Source organism: Manis pentadactyla, chromosome 13 (assembly GCF_030020395.1).
Source record: "Manis pentadactyla isolate mManPen7 chromosome 13, mManPen7.hap1, whole genome shotgun sequence".
Lineage (NCBI taxonomy): Eukaryota > Metazoa > Chordata > Mammalia > Pholidota > Manidae > Manis > Manis pentadactyla.
The window spans coordinates 46610534-46633285 of NC_080031.1; the positions used below are offsets into that span (position 1 = coordinate 46610534).

The window sequence follows — 22752 nt, forward strand, 5'->3', positions numbered from 1 at the left end:
ATTTATTTATTTATTTATTTATTTTTATTTTTATTTTTAGATAATTATTTTTTATTGAAGGGTAGTTGACGCACAGTATTACATTACATTGGTTTCAAGTGTACAACACAGTGATTCAACATTTATATACATGATAATTCTAGGTACCAGCTATCACCATACCAAGTTGTTACAATATTTTTACTATATTCCTTATGCTATACATTACATCCCGGTTACTTATTTATTTTACCATTGGAAGTCTGTCCTTTTTTTTTTTTTTTTTCTTCTATTTTTTTTTTTGTGAGGGCATCTCTCATATTTATTGATCAAATGGTTGTTAACGACAATAAAATTCTGTATAGGGGAGTCAATGCTCAATGCACAATCATTAATCCACCCCAAGCCTAATTTTCATCAGTCTCCAATCTTTTGAGGCATAACAAACAAGTTCTTACATGGAGAACAAATTCTTACATAATGAATAAGTTACATAGTGAACAGTACAAGGGCAGTCATCACAGAAACTTTCGGTTTTGCTCATGCATTATGAACTATAAACAGTCAGTTCAAATATGAATACTTATTTGGTTTTTATACTTGATTTATATGTGGATACCACATTTCTCTCTTTATTATTATTATTTTTAGTAAAATGCTGAAGTGGTAAGTAGATACAAGATAAAGGTAGAAAACATAGTTTAGTGTTGTAAGAGAGCAAATGTAAATGATCAGGTGTGTGTCTGTAGACTAAGTGTTAATCCAAGCTAGACAAGGGCAATAAAACATCCACGTATGCAGAAGATTTCTCTCAGAACAGGGGGGTGAGGTTCTAAGCCTCACCTCTGTTGATCCCCAATTTCTCACCTGATGACCCCCCTGCGACTGTGCCTGTCTTAGGTTGTTCCTCCCTTGAGGAATCTTACCCGTCTCTGGCTAACCAGTCATCTTCCGGGGCCATACAGGGAAATGTAAAGTTGGTAAGTGAGAGAGAAGCCTTATTGTTTGAAATGGTTAGCTTTTTTTTTTCTTTGCATATTTATGCCCTGTAGCTTCTATGCCCAGCATTTGTCTTGAGGTATCTTTACCACTTGGAAGAATTATGATACTTGGTAAATTTGATATGAGGCACGAATTCTATTTAAGGGTTGTAATTAGGAAGGAAGAAGAAAAGCTATAGAAGTAGCAGGTGGAAGAAAACATGGGAAGATTGATTATTTCTTTGACATATCTTCTTGTAGAGTGACTTCAGCATGTGTAGGTTTTAAGCTACTACTTAAGTTGCGCACACACATTAACATAATAGGAGCATAGTTACATAACCAAAGCATATCTGTAATTACCAGCCATCTCCAGTGAAACCAAGAAAACCAGTTAGGCACCTTAGGCATTTGTGAAAACTTATCTATGATATGGTGGATATTGTCCAACTGAACTTGAACAGTCTGAGAGAAATCAGACAAATTAAAACAACCCATTCCTGGGGAATGTTCACATCCTAAGGGAATTTTTTTTTACAAACATCCAAATTACTGTTGTAATTTAAATTTAGAGATTTTTCAAAGAAAGAGGTTCAAAAGGATTATAATGTATATCGTGGCACATAAACTACTCTAAAGATATTTAAGAGAAAACTTAATAAAAATGCTAAATAATTTTGAGCAGAGGTCATGTGCCAAGTTTGAATGAAACTTGGTGAAATCCAAGATTTTAGAAATATTGAGAGTCTTGGATATTTTCCATAGACTATAATAATGGAAAAATGACTCAGCCAAGAATAGGAAATATTGAAAGAGGGTAAGTCCAAATAAGAGAATTTTGAGGCTCTTAAATATACTATTTGAAAAGAGGGGATAAAATCACAAAATACTAGCCCAGGGTCACTGAATGACATGCATTTCCCATGAAATGTCAGTGTTGAAAAGGTTCTAGTGAAATCCGAGCAGGCAAATGCAGAAATTGTGAGAAAACTGGAGCTTTTGATAAGTGTTAGGGTAAGCCAAAGCTTGCACTAGGACTCCTTTGGATGTAATTATTTTTGAGGCTGTTTCTTTAGTAAAATTATGTATATTTATGCTGATACTTAAATATTATAATGGTATGTATGATTTCCTATATAAGAAACATATCAAACAAGCTGTAGTTTGAAGTACAAATATTGAAAATGTTGATATGACAATAGTGACAATAGTCATACTCAGTCAACAGGAGGCAATAAATTAAATTACAGGAGATTTAAAGGATAGACAGTAAAATTTAAGATTTTAGGGAGAAGCAGAGCTTAAAAATAAACAATACCATGTCAATCTTTTAGATTAATATTTTACATGGGGTAAATTTGTGTGAGGGATTCATGCCAAATTTAATAGTAATTTATGAATGCAATGTTAGTTATATAAGAAATTAAATCATAATATGGAAAATGACATTCAGAAAATAAAAACAGAAAGAAGTAAAGCTTTTCTTTTGTTATATTGTGTTTTGCTTTGTTTTACAACCACATATGATTCAATAATAATTCTAGGCTGTTCTAACATGAAGAAAAAACATTTGCAAATAAAGTAAAAATTCAGTATATTTCCTAAACTGAGCATGTTAATCTTCACTACCAAAGTTCAAGTCAACTAGATAAGTGCCTTTTGAACATGACATAAGGAGTTTTATTTTTCCTCCAAACTTTTAGTAATGGTTCTTTTAAAAAATTAAGTAACTTTCTAGAAAATTGATATTTGAAAATAATACAAAATATAAATCTAATGATGCCAGCTTTGGGTCACATAGCAATGCCAACATTTTATGACAGTGTGGAAACTCTTAATCTTAACTGTGGCACTCACACTGAGAAGACCAATGTAAAGCAATCATGGACTCATCTTCTAATCCATGGTCTGAAGAGCTCTGAAGTAAATTTCTGCTCTCTCAGTATCCAGGCAGAATATGTTGTTCAATTTCTAACATAACTAAACAACTCTTTTTGAGAACTTATCTCTATTCAAAGAATTTATATAAAGTCAACTATGTCAAACTTCTTTGAAACAATAAGCCTCATGAGCTGGATATTACTGAAGATAAATGGGTCTGTGTGTCATATCCAAACAGTAGGATTTGTGAGCCTAAACCCTAGAACTTTGCTCCTTTTTTCTATTCAGGAGTGGCCAAAAGACACATAGTTGAACTTCCCACAACACAGAGTCCAACATGTAAAATAGATGTAAACCCTGTGAAAGAAATTAAAGTAATTTTATTAATTAGTTTTCCATTTCATGTCCTTCATGGCTTATCCCATTTGCTTTCCTGGTCAACCAGCATTTCCAGAAATGGCCAATTCCACCATGGTGACTGAGTTTCTCCTCATGGGCTTTGCTGAAGTGTTGGAGTTAAGGGTCCTACATGCCCTGTTATTCCTACTCATGTACTTGGCAACCCTGTTAGGGAATCTCATCATCGTCTCTGCCACCACTCTGGACCAGAGCCTTCACAAGCCCATGTACTTCTTCCTCAGGAACCTGTCCATCTTAGACATGTGCTACATTTCCGTCACTGTCCCCAAAGCCTGTGTCAACTCCCTCACTGACAACAGGGCCATTTCAGTGGCTGGCTGTGCAGCTCAGATCTTCCTCGTGTTTTGGCTTGCTGTTACAGAGCTTCTGCTTCTCACCATCATGGCCCGTGACCGCTATGTGGCCATCTGCCAGCCCCTCCGCTACCCCGTCATCATGAACCACCAGTTCTGTGTCTGGACAACACTGGTCTCCCTGCTCAGTGGCCTCATCTATGCAGGTTTGCACACAGGGAACACATTCCGGCTGTCCTTCTGTCAGTCCAACGTGGTCCATCAGTTCTTCTGTGACATCCCCTCTCTGCTGCGGATCTCCTGCTCTGACACCTTCAGCAATGAGCTCTTAATTCTTATTTCTGCCATGGGGGTTGGTGGTGGCTGTTTTATTTTCATTATCATGTCATATAGTCGCATATTTTCTACTGTGCTCAAGTTTCAAAGCAGAGAGCAAGGAAAGGCCTTTTCCACGTGTGTCCCTCACATCCTGGTGGTGTCCATTTTCCTCAGTTCTGGTACCTATGTGTACATAAGGCCTTCAGCATCCTCTGATACAATTCTGGACATGATATTTTCTGTATTTTATAGCATAGTTCCTCCACTCTTGAATCCTATAATCTACAGTCTTAGAAACAAACAGGTAAAGGAAGCTGTGAGGAAAATTGTATCAAGAAAGTTTTAATCAGGAAAAGTATAAAGATTCGTTTCAGGTTTATCCCAAGTTCTCAGTATGATTCAAACTTTTGGAAAATCCACTGTTTTCTGTTTTATCTGTTAGACTGCCAACTCCTGAATTACATGTACTAGAATTGAGATTTGACTCTTATAAAATAATTTTGTGTTTTATATCACCCTTTCAATTTTCTAAAAACAATGAATAAGGATTTTTAATCAATGTATATGATTCAAATAATTTGTTAAGAATCATTTTAGATTGTGTTTGTAATTCATCAATATTTAACAAAATAAATATTATACAAAAGGAAATCTCAACAATTCCAACATGGAGATAGCTTAATGGCCACATTACCTGATTTTATGCAATGAAATAAAAAATAATAAATACTATGGTATACAATTACAGAAATTCAATTACTTGGAAAAATTTAAAAATGAAATAAAATAAATTATAATCTAAGAATCATATATAATCAAGATAATAATGTCATGTATCTGGAAAATGGAAAAAATTATATCCAAAAATGAAAACTAAAGAGCAGTGGTTTTAATCTACTTATTAATGAGGTAAAACCATTTTCCATTGTTTGTGGAAGGCACCATGTACCTTTGGCTGAGCTTCTCATTATATCAGCAACTCCTTGCTGAGTGGAACATTTTCAGATTATAAAACCTTGCTGCTGGCTACAAGTTGATTCTTATCTTCTCAGGTATATTATCAAACCTATATATTTTTTCTGAGTAATGGGTCATGTCTGACAATTATGAAAACTTAATCCTAGCTATCATTAATTGTATTAAATAATACAAATTAGTATTAACATACATATTTACCAATGTTAATTTTAAATTTATTTAAGCTTGTTAGGGTGTATAGCATAGTCCTCCATCCAAACTTGTGACCTAAGAACCAGTATAAACATTTCCTTGTCTTTCATGACATAGTGTATTTTCCTTAAACTTTTTGTTTTAAGAACTGGTATACACTTTTGCCTCATTAATTCCTAACAATATTCACACATATTCAAGAGAAATGAAATCAGTTCATATAAAATCATGCCTAACACAACAAGTCCCAATAAAAATATATTGTTTCCAGGTCAGGAGCCTAGAGGTCAGATGTCAAAGTGCAGGCAGGCTTGGCTCTTCCCTAAGGCTGTGAAAAGAATCTGTTCTATGCTTCTCTGCTGGATTCTGCTGGCTTTCTGGTAAACTTTGGCATTCCCTGGTCTCTGCTGCATAAGCCCCATCACTGCCCTTATTCTCATGTGGTGCTCTGTGTGTGTATGTCTGCTTCTAAATCTCCCTTTTGATAATAATACCAGTCATACTAGAGGTTAGGCTTTAACACATGGGTTTTTAGTGAATATAATTCAATCCATAATGTCAATGAAAAAAATGAAAAAATCACTGAGTAGTTAGCTGATGAAGAACACTAAGGGATATTTGGGTAAAATGTTCACAGTGGTCATGGTGATTAATTATCACTTTGGACAAATATTCTTTTACAGAGTGTCAATTAAATCCTATTGCTTTTGACCAGGAAAGAACTTCAGTTTGGTAGTGGACAAGATTGAGTTTTGTGGTCAATAAAAAAGAAGAAAACCTATAGTTCTTTATTGGTTTCAGCTGATTAGAATTTATTCATGATGAAATATAATGATCAGTGTTAATATCTCCAAGAGAAATGTTATTTATGCATTTTTTTCTTTACAAATATTTTCTTGTAACCTCTCCCCCATTTTTTGACTTAGGATAACCATGTAGAGGCTAGGCAAATTATCAGGTTTTAGTTCTATGCCACCATCTTGGTTTCATATGACCTTTTTATGAGACTTTGTTTTTTCCAAGACTTTCAAACTCTTTGATATAGAATCACCTGGTGCATAAGCCAACGGGACAGGATGGTGGCTCTGCCATAGCATTTAGTATCTGTGAACAAGTTACCTTTAACAGAAACAATTAGGATCAAACAACATAACTAAAATTCCTAGAGCAGCAGATGTGTAGATGAACAACAGACACAGAAAAGATGATCAATGCCACTAATCACCAGGGAAATGTGAAACATAACTGCAGTGAGATATCAACTCGCACCAGAGTGGCTGATATAACAAGACAAGAAAGAGCAGATTTTGGCAAGGATCGGGAGAAAAAGAACCATTGTAAACTGCTGGTGCAACCAGTATGGAAAAGTATGGAGGTTTCTCAGAAAAGTAAAAATAGAAATACCATATGACCCCAAAATACCAGTTCTGGGAATTTACCTGAAGAAAAAATTATCAGTAATCTGAAAGATACTGGCGTCCCATTGTTTACTGCAGCATTATGTATAATAGCCAGGAAATGGAAGCAGCTGTCATGTCCGTTGACAGATGAATGGATAGATAAGCTATGGTACATAAATACAAAGGAATATTAGTCACGAAAAGTATTTGCAACAACATGGATGAACCCAGAGGGTGTTATGCTACAAAAAATAGGTCAGACAGGGAAAGACACATGGTCTGATTTTACTTAAAATGGAATCTAAAAAATAAAGCAAATAGAAGAAATGAAACAGAAATAGACTCATAAACACGGAGAACAAATATGATTGCAATGGTGTAGGGAGTTGTGGGGTGGGAAAAAGAATTGAGAGTTAAAGAGGTAAAAATTTCCAATTATTAAATAACTCAGGGTGATTAAAAGTGCATCATAGGTAATATTGTCAATGTATTTTGATATCCTTGTGTGGTGATAGTTGCTACGTACACTTATGGTGAGAATTTTGTAAGGTAAAAAGTACTACTCAGAATTAGTTGAACTCTCAATAAACAAAAGATATAAAGGAGAGTCAAATAGCAGTTTTAGAACAGAAAACCATACAAATTAAATAAAGCCCAGGGATTGTCTCAAGAGCAGAAGACACACAACAAAATAATCATTGAACTTGAAGGAGAACTATATAAGTTGCCCAATATGATGATAGGGAAGAAATCAGACTAAATGAGAATGAACATAACCCATATAGCCTTATGGGACTATAACTCGGGGTCGGGGGGGGAATCCTGGGGCAAAATACCTTTGAAACTTAAATCAGTCAAAGGGAGAAATAAAGTGGGAGAAACTCATTTATTTCTTACAAGCAGTCCACTTCTGCTCTCCTGTGTCTCTTGTGACCCAGCTGCAGAAGAAGGGACCCCACCTAACCTCTCTAGTCCAGATAAGCCCTCACTCACCCAAGTAATTACACATTGATATTGAGATAGACTACTTCGGTCTACCCTTTGAAAACACCTATTGATACAGAGATGCAGTAAGGCCAGGTGAGAGATTCTGGAAATACTGCAGTTTTACACAGAGCCCACCCCTCCAGAAATTTTTATTTACAATCTACTTGTTACCCATCTTCTGCAGTGGCTCCTGTGCAAGAAAGCTGGAGCATTGTGACCAGACAAATAACATACAATTGCAACAATAAAATCATGATAATCCTCAAGCGGGAGGATTCAGCTAGGTTCAAAGTCCATAGCTCGCCCATTCCACAGGTGACCAGTAGTTGAAGAGGTAGAGAGTTCAGAGCAATCATCACATGGCAGTTACACCCAGAGGGCAGGACAAACATTCTCCATCCAGTAGCCCAAAGACCCCAAAACTCTTGTAAGATTGCCATAGTGGTAGGGGTAGGGAAGGCCTGGACATTGTCTCTGACTCTTTCTGGGATAAATTTAGTTTTACCTGACCAGATGACCCCCAAGAACTTTACAGACAAACCAGTCCCTGAACCTTGGTGCTGTTCACAGCCCATCCTTTCCCCTGTAGTGGTTTCAGCAGTCTAGGAACTGCCCCTTAAATCTGCAAGAGAATCAGAGAGCATAATGTCATCAATGTAGTGATACAGCTGCACTGTTTGTGGTTTCTTCCATGTGGCCAAGTCCTGGGCTACAAGTGACAAATGGTGGGACTGTGGAGGTATCCCTGAGGAAGGACAGTGAATGTCCACTAATGGCCTTCCCACAGGAAGGGAAACTGTTCCTGACTTTCCTGTGCTATGTCAGTGGAGAAGAAAGCATGACCAAGGTCTACAATATAATGATACATCCCCAGTTCATGACTGTGTCCATAATAGCTGCTATAGAGGGGACAGCAGCATGGAAAGGGGGTGTGACTTTATTCAATTCCCTGTAGTCCACTGCCATACGCCAGGAGCTGTTTGGCTTTTTCACAGGCACGCTGGGGAAATAAAAGGACTATTTGTGGTCTTTATGATGCCCACCTTCTCCAACTCCTGTAGAATTTCTCCAATTTCCTTGTGCCCCAGGCAATTTATACTGCTTGTATTTGTCACTCACTGAGGTAGGTACAGGCAGAACTACAGGTGGGTGCTTAGGGTATCCCCTCAGAACTGCCTTTACCACACGTACCCTCAGTCTGAACTCACTTACAGTGGTCTGTAACCACAGGCCCTGCAGGATATCTACTACCCAAATATATTCAGGGATGGGAGAAATATACTCAGTGTACTCCTTTGTGGGTAAATACCCTGTCTCAAGTGGGATTTGGGCTTTCTTCACTCTAATTACCTAACCCCCATAGCCATCAGTCACAGCAGGGGTCCTGGAAAAACTAACAGGGTTGCCATAAATCAGATAACATTCAGCTCCTTTGCCTACCAGCATCAGGACACACTGTACATTCACAGGTGACCAATGAATTGCTAATTCTACAGGTGGCCTCTCATCCCCACCACGTCCCCCAACATGGGGACCTTGACCCCCACCTCAGTCTAACCATGATGGCCAATTATCCTCCTGTGGGGGTGAGGGCCCAGGCGGAGCCTGAGTACTGTCCCCCAGGAAGTCTTGCAGGGACACAGGCTGGACATGGGACTTTGCCTCCAGCCTCCATGTCCTGGACATCAGCAGCTGGAACTGCTGCTCTGGCTTTAATTGGTGCCGCAGTTGTGACAAGATCCTATTGGGCTGCCCATCAATAGGCACTTTCACTACCCCGGCCTTTATCAAATCAACCCACATCTGGGTCCTTCAGACCTTCCCGTGCCCTGTGCACCTCTCCTTTCAGTTGTAGCCTGTACTTCCTTCCATTCTCTTTTCAACCTCCTCCAGATCTGCTAAACTACGAGTAGCATCACTTATGGGTTACCCTATGTGGGGCCCAAGAGTACTCACTAGGGACCCAAGGAGAGATGGGGAGCTGTATGCAGCACCAGATTTCTCATTCCTACAGTGAACAACTCCTCATCGGGGCCCTGGGGGTCCATATTATAGATGATATTTTTCTTTCCCAGCTCCCATAACACCTGCTGGAGCTCTGCATATGTTTCCCAGCTAGTGGGTAAGTATAGTAAATCACCCTGATTAGGCCAAATTGCCCTGATGGCTGCTGTCAGCCAATCCAGAAGCACCTGATTTCCTGAGGTGTGATGGGCACTTTGCAGCCACTACCAGAGATAAGGGTACATTGTCAGGGAAGCCAGTCTACTCATTTCAGAACTTGACATAACAATGTTTTCCACCCCCATATCCCAGAGATGCAAAAACCATGTAGGTGGAGGTTCCAACAGCTTCTGCCAAAACTGGATGCACGTATTCACCAGCTCATTCTGGGTATAGGGGCGGAGCATGGAGTGCTCCACAACCTGGGGAGGGGGTGGCTCTGCCCCCTGAGGAGCCTGTCGTTGTTGCATTTTTATTTTATTAATTGCAACCAGGAAGGCCTTTAATAAGGGAGAGGTTAGTTTCTCAGGCGGTAGCCTCAGCAACAGATCGGCCCTCTGCGCCACCCCTCATCTGCTCCCAACATCTCCAACATCTCTGCGACTGAAGGCATTGCTCTTTCCTCTCCCTCCACCCTGACCTCCTGCAATGCAGGTTCTCCTGATGTCTCCCCCTCACTGTTGCTGAAGTGTCTTCCAGGAGCATAACCTGTCTTCTCAATAACTGTCTCTCTTTCTTAAGGACATCCCATAGGTCATCGCTCAGCTCCTCCAAGCAATGCTGATGTGTATCTCTCTCCTGCTGAAGTCTGTTTCTCTCCTCAAAAAACAGTTTCTGCTATCTCAAGAATCAGACATCCCACAATTCTGGCTGCTGTATGGCTACTCAAGGCTTCTAAGCAGTCTTCCATCTCACGGTGGGCTAATTCCACAGCTTCTGGTGTCTCCACCTTCCCCAAAGAGGTGCTTCACACTGGATGAGTTCTCCACTTAGGGGCTCCCTTACTGGAAGCCCCACAGACAGGGGGCTCCTGGGTGAAGCTGCCACCTCCACCACTGCAGCCACTGGGGTCTCCCCACCATCCATGGCAGGGTTCCTGCTATCTCCCCACCATCTCTAGGGCCAGCCTGCACAAGGGTCACACCCATGAAGACAGATTTCAGGTTCAGAGGTCCTGCCGACTATGCCAGGTATATCTCCAGGGGAAAATCCCAGGGCAAAATGCCTTTGAAACTGAAATCTGTCAAAGGGAGAAATAAAGTGGGAGAAACCTGTCTATTGCTTACAAGCAGTTGTATTCTTCTGCTTTCCCATGTCTCTTGTGACCCAGCTGCAAAAGGGACCCCAACCAACCTCTTTGGTGCAGATATGCCCTTGTTTCCCCTTGTAATTACTTATTGATGTGGAGATAGACTACTTCTCTCCACCTCTTGGAAACACCTATCAATATGGAGGTACACTAAGGCCAGATGAGATATTCTGGGAATATTGCAATTTTACCAACAAATCTCCTCTCCTCTCAGGTTTTTTTGTGAGGGTTTCATTGCATAGTCATGATTGACTGGATTATTGGTCATTGGCTGATTCAGTGTGCAGCCCCTGCCCTTGAGTGGGGGTCCAAAAGTCTGTCATTAACATAACAAAACATCTGTTTCACCTTTAAGACTCTGCTGTGTTTTCAGAAACTGTGGATGAAGACAAAATATACCTGGGAAATATATATTTAGTCCTATGAATGACCAAATGTGTATTTCTTATAACTCATTATATCACAGTATGCTTACTCCACACTTGCTCATTTCTATGGCATTTCTTAAGCTTCTATGTCTTTTCTTATCTCACAACACAGCTTACTAGAGACTGGACAAACCTCTTGTGATTACCTAAAGGTATTAATACTGCTCAAATGTTTGGTTTTCCCCCTGCCTGCAGACTTCGTCTTGTTTTGTGCACATACTTCCTGTCTTCCAAGCTCACTCTTGCTGTCACCCCTGGGGAGATAAACAAGGAGAGACTGCCACGATGTGGAGGGAGGTGTGTGCTGATGGATGGGACACTGATGGTACCAGCAGGCCAAGTGCAGCTGTTTTTCACAGTAGCTCATGGCCAGGCTTCCAAGACTCCTATAATTAAGCTGTACCATCTTTTGTGGGGAGAGAGGTAAATTTCCTCTTATGCACACCAATACATACAGAACCTAGTATCTAATTTTTTTTCTCCAACAGACTGTTGGAACTTCTTTTCTGTAAAACTTGGACTTGTACAAAGACCCTCTCATCTTGGGGGATTTTCCTCAAACACTGCTCTCCAGTTGCTCCCAGACTGACCAGTTGACAGGCTCCTGACAGTTTCACCACTCACACTGGGGTTTGTGTGTCTATTACCTGCTTCAGAGGAGGGTGAGACTCTTTCCAAGTCCCAAGGTATGTGCTTCTTGATCCCACAACTCCCACGGAGGCATTTTTGTTTGTTGGTGGATGTTGCATTTTATTTGTTGAAGGGGGACAAATAGGAGGTACCCATATGCCACCAGGATGCTGATGTTACCCTCTATGCAAAGGTGTATTATAGAGCCGTAAGGTGGAATAAAGTTCTGCGCATGTTACAACATGAATACTCTTTGAAAATATGAAATAAGCCAGATACAAATGACAATTATATAATTCTACTTGTATGAAACATCTGCAACGACAAACTCTCAAAGACAAAAAGTAGATTGAAGGTTCCAGGAACACATGGCAGATTTTTTAATTGTTACAGAGTTTCTATTTGGAATGATTAAAACGTTTGGAATTAGTTATTAGCCAAGGATCCATAGCATCACGAATGCAATCAATGCCACTAAGTTGACACTTAAAATGGTTAAAAACGAAAAATTTAATAAAACAGTGTTTTCCAAAAAAATCCTTGCTAATGTTAGTAGTTCATCTAAGGATGCCTGTAATAGTGAAGTTATAGTTTGGATAAAATTGAATAGATAGCATAAATATTAAGTAAAAAAGAGGAAGTAGATTAGTCACAGGCTGTAATGAGTGTTGAAATTAGACAGATGTGATTTTTAAATTCCAGCTCTGCCCCTTTCTTCTTCTCTCTGCTCCTTTTTTTTATTTCATAGTTTCAGATGTATAACTTCATAATTCTGGGTTTGCATACACTGCAAAGAGATCACTACATAAGGTTACTTGCCATCCATCAACATACAATTGACTTCCTTCACCCTTTCTGCCTGCCCCCTACCCCCTTCCCTTCTGATTACTATTATTACTATTGATAACCACCAATCTGTTCTCTGCATCTATGAATTTTGTTTTACTTGTTCATTTGGCTTGTATTTTAGCTTCCTCATATAAATGACATCATATGGTAACTGTCTTTCTCTGACATACATCACTTCGCATGATACCATTGACCTTACGAAGGCTTCAGCTGCTGGGTAGCAGGAAAGGTACAAACATTAATGTCCTCCTCTTAAAACTTAAGGATATAAACTAGAGTCATTATGAAAGTATTTTACAGTAGTTATTTAGTTTTTGGCATTTCATTATTTACAGATTTTTAACTTACATAATTCTCATAATGGCTGTAATTAAAAAATAAGAGAAGGCTCAGAGTAATTAAAAAAAATCCATATTCCTTCAGCTTCTCAGTGGAAAGTCTGGGGCTTGAGTCCAAGCAAATAGGCTCCCAGGAATCGCACTGTTACTGTCTATGTCATAATACCTTAGAGCATGAAGAGTTTATTCTAAACCTATTTTCCTTATGAATATTTTATTTTTTTTAGTTTTCAGGTGAATGATTGCCATTTTTCTCAATTTCTCTCTGTATAATATAGAAATATAGAGAAGCATGTATTTATATTTACACAATTTGACTAAAGTATAAATACGGTAGATATTAAAAATGAGTAATAAAATACAAAAGAAAAAATAGGTATAAATAAAAAATAAAAAAATTTGATAATGCAGAGGCTGTAGTAAAGTAAGCTTTGGTGTCAAAAGTATGTACATGTAGATACACATAAGGAATATATGGCATATATATAACACTTCATAAAGTTATATATATTATGTATGGTTTATAAAGTCATAAACAGTTTTATGTATGGTATAATCATATGTATCATATACAGCTTGTATATGTGGTACATGTACGTACATATATGTAGTTTTTATGCATACTGTAGTCTACAGCAAGAGTGATTAAGGACGACAGGTTTGCCCAGGATATTCAACTCTTGCGTCCACGCCTGCACTTGATCCAGGCCCCCCTGACCTGTGCTCCGGAGACCGTCACCTCCCACGAGCGGCCGGCGGGCAGCCTCTTGCCTCTGGGCGGTGAGCGCGGCGCTCCCGGGGCCTCCGAGCCTACGGCGTGGGTGACGCACGTGCTCAGACGAGGCGGCACGTGACGGGCCTGAGCGGCGCTCTGTCCCTCGGGAGGCGGGACTCAAGCCCTGTGTGCAGAGGGGATCTTGGTTAAATTGTGTTTAAACCAATTTGAAGAGGTTCATGAAAGAAAGCTTTGTTCTCATCTGTAGGTTAAGAACACGTATTACTTAGGAGTAAGTATTCTGTGATTACTATTATTACTGTCTTCCTTTTTTTTTTCCAATCTCATTTATACTATGACTTTCCTGTAATCTCTTGCTTCACTCTGGAATGTAATTTTTTTTGGAAATGAAGTTGGAATTTGAGTTGAATGTATATTGTGTCAGTACAAGAGCCCAAGTATAGAACATAGTGATTTGACAGTTGTATATATACATTAAATGTTCACCCCAACTAGTGTAGTTACTTACGTCAACATAGAACGATGTTACAGAACTATTGACTATATTCTCTATGCTGTACTCTCATCCTCATGACTAATTTATATTATGACTGAGATTTTGTGTCTTTTTATTTTCTTTACCTATTTTACCCACCCAAACCCCTCCCTCATGGTAACCACCAGTTACTCTCAGTGTCTGTGTTTGTTGTTCTTTGTATTACTTTGTTTTTAAATTCTACATTTAAGTGAAATCATATGGTATTCGTCTTAAAGTAAAAAATTCTTTGTGCACCATATCCTTAGAAATGTAAAGATCTGTGTGTATTGAATTTCCATGGAAGATTAAAGATACTAATATTAAATAAACAATAATATATAAAATAGTTGGAATACACACACTACACACACATAAACACACAATGAAAGTAATGTAAAATTGTATAAAAAATTTTAAGGACTTGCTGAGAAGTGTTTATATAAAGTTGGATTCCCTTTTTTCCCCAATCACAGTATAAGGGATTTTCACTAAAAGAACCTTCAGAACTTTGTTCAGTATTTCTCTTTTGGCATTTTTGTTATAGATTTAAAAAAATGTTTCTAAAATTATTATATTAATGTTATAGTCTTTTCAAGAGAGATAAATGATGGTCAAATATGTAAAGCTGATTGAAGCTAAACAGTAATTAGCTAAATAATCAAACTTAACATTTCCATTAAATCTGCTTTTTTGAATTCTGTTTCAACTGTATTTGGCTATCACAAAGAAATTCAAATGAAATTCCCTAAAATTGTTTTTTGTTTATTATTTCAAAATAAATGTTTTCATTGTGTCTTTCTTTCTTGGCTTCAGCATAAAATTACCTGATACATTAAGTTCTTATGGAAGTCTTAGGAGGAATTGATGTGAACTCTAATTTATGAAGCCAAATACTTATGCAATAAACCAAATAGCCATTAAAAAAAAAGAAATCCTTCCATTTATGACAACATAGATGGACCTAGAGGGCATTATGCTAAGTAAAATAAGCCAGACAGGAAAGACAAATACCATATGATTTCACTTATATGCAAAATCTAAAAATAAAACCAAAGAAAATGAACAAAACAGCAGTAGACTAATAGACACAGAGAAGTGACTGGTGGTTACCATGGGGGAGGTGTGTGGGGTTGGTAAAATAGGTAGATTAAAAAGACATATATATATATATATATATATATATATATATATGATATCCTATTGGTTCTCTTTCTCTGGAGATCTCTGATATAGATAATCTATTTCAGGAGTTCACCATACATTAGTCAAATTCATCAACTTTAAAACAATAAGCTTCATGTTATTATAGTAGAAATTTAGCAATCATACTCATATAATTATATTGGAAATCCCCATTATTAAAAACTTGCTACAAAATGTGTCTACTAAAATGTAATATAAAATGTGAGTGGTGCAAAAGAAACATACGGAGCCAGCTGTATAAAATAGAAATAAACACCATCAAGGAAAATGTTTAAACTTATTAATTATTTTTATGCTTTCTAGTTTTTAATGTTTTTGTTTTCCAGATCAGCCATCATTTCAGGAAATGACTAATTCCACCATGCTGGCTAAGTTTCTCCTCAGTGCTTTTGCTGATGTTTGGGAGCTTAGGTTCCTACTTACCATGTTATTCCTACTGATGTACTTGGCCACCTTGTAGGGAATCTCCTCATCGTCACTGCCACCACTCTGGACCAGAGCCTTCACACACCCATGTACTTCCTCCTCAGGAACCTGTCCATCTTAGATGTGTGCTACATTTCTGTCACTGTCCCCAAAGCCTGTGTCAACTCCCTCACTGACAACAGGGCCATTTCAGTGGCTGGCTGGGCAGCTCAGATCTTCCTGGTCCTTTACTGCATATATGTGGAGCTTCTGCTCCTCACCATCATGGCCCGTGACCACTATGTGGCCATCTGCCAGTCCCTCCACTACCCAGTCATCATGAACTACTATTTCTGTGTACGGATGACACTGGTCTTCCTGCTCAGTGGTCTCACCTATGTAGCTGTGCACACAAGTAACACATTCCAGCTGTCCTTCTGTCAGTCCAACATGGTCCACCTGTTCTTCTGTGACATCCCCTCTCTGCTGAGGCTCTCCTGCTCTGACTCCTTCAGCAACATCCTCTTAGTTCTTGTCTCGGCCATGGGGATTGGTGGTGGCTGCTTTGTGTACATCACCATGTCATATGTCCGCATATTTTCTACTGTGCTGAAGTTTCCAACCAGGGAGAGAGGAAAGGCCTTTTCCACCTGTGTGCCTCACCTCCTGGTGGTGTCTGCCTCTCTCAGTTCTGGTGCCTATGTGTACCTAAGGCCTTCAGTGACTTCTGAAACCTTCCAAGACATGATTCTTTCTGTGTTTTATACCATAGTTCCTCCATTCTTGAATCCTATCATCCACAGTCTTAGAAACAAATGGGTAATGAAAATTATGAAGAAAGTTATATTAAAGTTTTATTCAGGAAAATTATAAAGATCTATTTCAGATTTGTCCTAGGATATCCCTAAGATTCAAAGTTAAAGAAGACACACTCCTTGTATAGGTTTTATGTTAAATTATCCATTCCAAAATCAGTCTATTGAGACCTGCATAATCAATCTTAAAACTATTTTGTGTTACCCTTTCTTCCATTGGTCTATTATAAAAATATTTTAGTTATTATGTGTTTTAATGAATGCATATAGATCAATATATTTGTTGAGAATCATTTTAGGATAGATATGCTTATTACTTATCCAGTATTTAGTAATATTGATAATGCTTCAAAGGAAACCTGAATAAATTGATAAAGGGGTAATGTACAGGACTTGTTACCTGATATATCCAGTATAATGGGAAATAATTGTATAAATATGTGTTCTTTAGTTAAAGTGATTCAAGTACTTTCAAATAACAAGTGAGATCCCAGAGAAATGATAATCTAATACATATATTGAATGAAGCATGAAAAAGCATTAGTGGGGAAATTAGAGTTAAAGTTGTCATTCTTTGCTGAGTTACATTGTAAACAAGATGGCCCAGAGGAGCAGATATCAGGCAGCACAGCAGCTGGCATCTGCAACTGTGGACCTCCCCTTGCTGCTGCCTCAAGGGCCCTCCCTGTAGCCAGGGACTGAGAGCTGTGGCCCAAACCTTACCCCTCTTCTGAACACCAATCAGGATTTTATTTTTTCATTCCCCTTGCATAATTTATGTACCATTCAGAATTGTACTGTTATTTGTGCCTATAAAAAAGCTGTCAGAGAGACAAACTATCCCATTTCCTCCTTACTTGCTTCAAGTGATAACTTTCCTTACTTACAGTCTGGCTTGGTGGAGTCTTATGAGCTGCAAACACTCTCAAGAGACTGGCACAAGGGTGCTAACCAGAGAGCTGGCACTCTCCGAGATTCAGATCCCTTTTGTTTGGTCATAAACCCACCTGGAAAATGAGAGTATATGTCCACAGAAAGAGAACTAAGGTAACTGGTTGGTCTCACCACTTGAGTGATGGAAGAACTCTGTTCCTTGAGGGAGGGCCCTTTATCCCCCTTGGCTGGGCTTGTCACCCTTTCAGTCACTCCATGCTGGATGGCCCATTTTCGGGGAATGAACCTCTGCTATTAGACTACATATGGGCCTGTTTTCTTACTGCTGTCTTCTCTGATGTATTTCTCCTCTATTGTTCTGAATAAAGTGCCATGTCTGACAATTAAGAAAGGATCATCCCTAGTTGTCTTTTCTAAGTCTGTGTCAGCTCAGGGTAAAATTGAAGTATTTCCAAAATCTCTCACTTGGTCTTAGTGTATCTCCATATCAATAGGTGTTTTCAAGGGGTGGAGAAAAGTAGTCCATCTCCATACCAAGAGGTGGTTGAAAGGTGGGTGGAGAGTGAGTGGGCACTGGGACAAGAGAGGTTTGGTGAGGCCTTGGCAGCTGGGTCTGAAAAGACACAGGTGAGCAGAGGTAGATGACTGCTTATAAGCAGTAAATAGATTTTTCACACTTTGTTTCTCCCTTTGACTGATTTCAGCTTCAAGAGTTATTTGCCTGTGGCTGGGAACTTATTTTTCTCCCTTGAGTTACATCTGGCGGTAGTCGGCAGGACCTCTGAACCTGAAATCTGCCTTCATGGGTGTGACCCTTGGGTGGGCTGCCCCTAGAGATGGTGGGGGGATATATGGAAAACCCTCAGTGGCTGCTGTGGTGGAGAATGACAACTCACCATTCCCTCTGGCAGCTGTGGAGGGTGCAGCTTCACCCAGGAGCCCCCTATCCATGGGGCTTCCTCTTGGGGAGCCCAAGTGGGGAACTCATCTAGGGTAAAGCACCTCCTAGATGGGTGGGGCTTCCCTAAAATTGGGGAAGGGTGGGGACACCGCAAGCTATGAAATTAACCCATGTGAGATAGAAGACTGCTTAGAGGCCCTGAGTGGCCTTGTGGCAGCTGGAATTCTGGGATGTTTGTTTCTCGAGATATTGGAAAGGGTTATCGAGGAGAGAGACACACTTTGGTGTTGCTTTGAGGAGCTGGGCAATGACCTATGGGATGCCTTTAAGAAAGACAGTTTCTGAGAAGACAGGTCACGCTCCTGGAGAAAATGTTAGCAGTGAGGGAGGAGGCAGCTGGAGAATCAGCATCGGGGGAGGGTGAGGTGGTGAAGCTGAGGACAGAATTGTTGCCAACGCAACCACCAGAGGCCCAGCCTCTCCCATATTGAAGGTCTTTCTGGTTGTAATTAAGAAGATAAAAACACAACAACTGTGGCTCCTCCAGGGGAGAAGCCGCCCCCTCCCCAGGCTGTGGAGCCCTCCATGCTCCGCCCCTACACCCAGGATGAGCTGGTGGACACTAGCATCCAGTTTTGGTAGAAGCCTTTGGAACCTCTGCCTACATGGCTTTTGCATCTCTGGGATGTGGGAGTGGAAAATATTGTTATGTTGGGTTCTGAAATGGGCAGACTGGCTTCCCTGATGAATCACCCTTTCCTCTGGCAGTGGTGGTAAAGTGCCTTTGGCATCCCCAGGGAATGATGAAGCAGACACATTGGCCCAGGTGCGCTGGCTGGAAGGAAAGCCCACCTCTGATGTGGCCCAATGGTTACACCACCATTTGTTGAATGCGGGGCATAAGACAACGTGGGCTGTAGCCCTTCTGTGGGGCTTGCGGTTGACCTTTGAAGAAGTCAGCAGATCCTGGAAGGAGTGCCTTATGTGCTCTAAGAGAGACTTACACTAAGACCTGCAGCAACATGGGACAATAGTAAGAGGGCCAATAAGCCTTGTCAGGTGGCAGATAGACTGTATTGGGCCTCTGCCCATATCAGAAGTATATTGGGACGCTACGACTTGTGTGGACACAGCTACTGGTCTGTTGGTTGCTTTTCTTAGATGTCATGCAGATCAGCAAACCACCAATAGGGGCCTAGAGTGTCCCTTTGCAGCCTATGGCTGGCCACAGGTGATTGAGATAGATCAAGGCACCCACTTTACTGGACATGAATTACAAGAATGGGCCCAGCAAGCAGGAATAAAGTGGAAGTTTCATGTACCATATAACCCTACCAGTGCAGGCAAGTTAGAGAGGTACAATGGTTTGTTGAAATCTGACCTGAAGTCGGACACCAATGGTTTACAGGGCTATTTAGTTTCCTTATGGATAGTGCTAACGTATTTGAATGAGAAGCCCTGAAAAGGAGCCTTGAGCCCTGTGGGTATGCTAACACCCACTGCTGCCTCTCCTATACAACGGTATGTGCAAAACAAAGAGGAGTTACTGAAGCCAGGATATGGCCAGCAGAGTAACATCCTCCTGTCAATCCCAACTGCGTTTAACCCTGGAGACTCTTGAGTGGATGTGGCCCTGGACATTCCGACACATGGACCAGCAATGGCTGGCCCTCCTGGCACCTTGGGGAATGGACCTGGAATCTTCCCTCTTCTGTGTTCCTGGAGTAACTGTAGAATGGCCCCCAAAAGATTACAGTAGTGTAACCAAAACATTTGGGAGATAAGAGCATCTTATTATGCTCTTATTGGAAAGGGTTTTCGAGGAGAGAGCCACACTTTGGTGTCACTTGGAGGAGCTGGGTGATGACCTATGGGATGCCCTTGAGAAAGAAAGGCCATTATTGAGAAGACAGGTCACGCTTCTGGAAGATGTGTTAGCAGCCAGGGGGGAGGCAGCTGGAGGATCAGTGCTGCAGGAGGCCATGGGGGAGGGGGAGGAGAGAGCAGTGGCTTCAGCCTGGGAGATGGTGGAGGATTTAAAATAAAAAATTCCTATTTTATTCAAGGATGGCTTATATTTAATTGCAAAAGATGGATCTAAGGAACAAGATCCCTTGCCATGTATTAAAGCGAGGGTCACTTGGTGTGGGGAACTTTTATTTTGTCTTAATGGGCAGTGTATGTACTTCCTGTAGTCCTGTGTATTGACCCATCTGTAACTCCCTCAGGGACGGGGCTGACAGCCTGGGTTTGATAGAAGCCTTTGGAACCTCTTCCTACATGGCTTTTGCATCTAAACCAGGATGAGATCCCATTCCTACCACTGTCCTATCACAGGACCACTCTCTTTCTTGCAACCTGATGGACAAGATTTGCCAATGCTGGTGTCATTAAAGCATGTATCTTATCACCCTTAAAGTTAGTTTCCTTTACAGTCCCTGTAGCCTGGCCCTACCCCCTGGCTTGAGCTGCCACATGATGACTGCTCTGAACTCTCTACCTCTTCAGCTACTGCCTGCTGTAGTGGGGAAGCTACAGACTTAATCTGCATAGGACTTTGAACTTAGGTGAATCCTCTGGCTTGAGAATTATCATGATTTTATTGCTGTTGTTATTGTATGTTATTAGTCTGGTTACAGTGCTCCAGTAATCTTACACAGGGGCCATTGCAGAAGATGGGGAATGAGTAGATTGTGAGGTGAGATTTCTGGAGGGGTGCACTGTAGGTAAAATTGCAGTATTTCTGGAATTTCTCACCTGGCCTTCGTGCATCTCCGTATCAGTAAGCATTTCTGAGGGCTTGGGAGAAGTAGTCCATTTCCATGTCACTAGGTGATTACAGGTGGGTAGGGGTGGAACACAAGCATGCACCTGGACTGGAGAGGTTTGGTGGGCCCTTGGCAGCCAAGCCATGAGAGACATGGGTGAGGAGGAGTAGGTGACTGCCTGTACACAATAAAAGGGTTTCTCCCACTTTATTTCTTCCTTTGACTAATTTTGGCTTCAAAGGTTTATTTGCTCCCAGCTGGGAACATATTGTCCCCCTGGAGTTACAGTCAACTGCTAAGTATTTTTCAGTTTTTCTCCATCATATATGTCTATCTGTCCTTGTATTCTAAAAATGAGTCAACTTGAATGGGAAGAAATATACTTAGTATTTGATGGCAGCACAATTCATGGATATTTCAGTACTAAAAATGAGTTTTTCATGTTGTTAATTAACTACATTTCTGGATGAAATAAATGGAATCCAAGTGGTTAAGTCATACTTGGTTGAAAAAATCCTATTGTATTTATTTATGAAAGGATCTTCAATTGTGCAAATAAATAATGGTCTGAGTTTCTTGGATCACTCAGAGGTCACAGTCATTTGCTTCACAGGCATAACTTGTGATGGAAGGTTATGACTATTTTTATTTTTATTTTTGTTGTTTTAAAAATTGCATTTATTGTCAAAAGACCAAACTTTTTGTGTTAGATTAAAAAAAATGTTCATCCATATATCCACTGTGCCAACACAACTTTTTAAATTTCTGCACATCCCTCTTCTCATTAGGTTGTGTTTATCTCTAAGATCTTCTAAACAAATGATGCATTATGTGTATTATTTTCCCTAAATGATACTTTTCTTGATTTCTGTTTTTTTAGGTTATGTGATGACCACACAGAATGGGCAAATCACCACTATCTTGATTTCAAGTAGCATTCTCATGGGATTCCATTACATGTGTGTGTGTGTATGTTTTAATTCTTTCAATCTTCTTTAGATATAGGGTACTGTGATGCATGAACTGATAGTATTGTTGCTGAAAAGTTGCATCTGGGATGTCTTTCCCCATGGAACAGGTGAAACCTTAACCTAGGTGGGGGAGGGTTTTTGACTCTGATTGAGAAAGAATTCTTGACCAGGTTGGGTGAATGTAGGTAAGGAAGGAATTCATTAGAGCAAGAGTAGAAATGAATGGCATCAGCCTTGTAGGCAGCTGAGAGCAGGAAAATGCAGAGGTGCAGAGGGAAGCTTTTCTAAACATTTTCTTGGTGTAGGGCAGAATTCCTTGCCATCTCTTAAAGCCAGGGTCACTTGGTGTCCTGTGTCTGATTGGATTTGCACTGCATGGGGACCAGCCCCTACCACCCCAGGATTCGAGGAACCACAGAGCACAGGATGGAGTGAGATTATGTTCTGAGAACTTCCCAAAGAGGGGATAAGCAACTCTAGTCTTCCTTAGCAGGCTAATGACCCAAATGAATAAGATGTCTTCCAAGACACATTGGAGTGTCAATTTCCTGACATG

General features: G+C 40.1%; 1 protein-coding gene and 1 pseudogene across 1 annotated transcript; both read left to right on the forward strand.

Annotated features, from left to right (window-relative positions):
* Window positions 1-3296: 3296 nt before the first annotated feature.
* On the forward strand, window positions 3297-4217 carry LOC118926140 (olfactory receptor 14C36-like). Its single transcript, XM_036912689.2, has one exon. The coding sequence runs from the start codon at window positions 3297-3299 to the stop codon at window positions 4215-4217; it is 921 nt and encodes a 306-aa protein (XP_036768584.2).
* Window positions 4218-15788: 11571 nt separating this feature from the next.
* LOC118926139 (olfactory receptor 14C36-like) lies at window positions 15789-16720 on the forward strand (annotated as a pseudogene).
* The last annotated feature ends 6032 nt before the right edge of the window (window positions 16721-22752 follow it).

Bases quoted from the DNA above. Each gene is read 5' to 3' on its own strand.
- LOC118926140 (XM_036912689.2), top strand. From the start codon at position 3,297: ATGGCCAATTCCACCATGGTGACTGAGTTTCTCCTCATGGGCTTTGCT.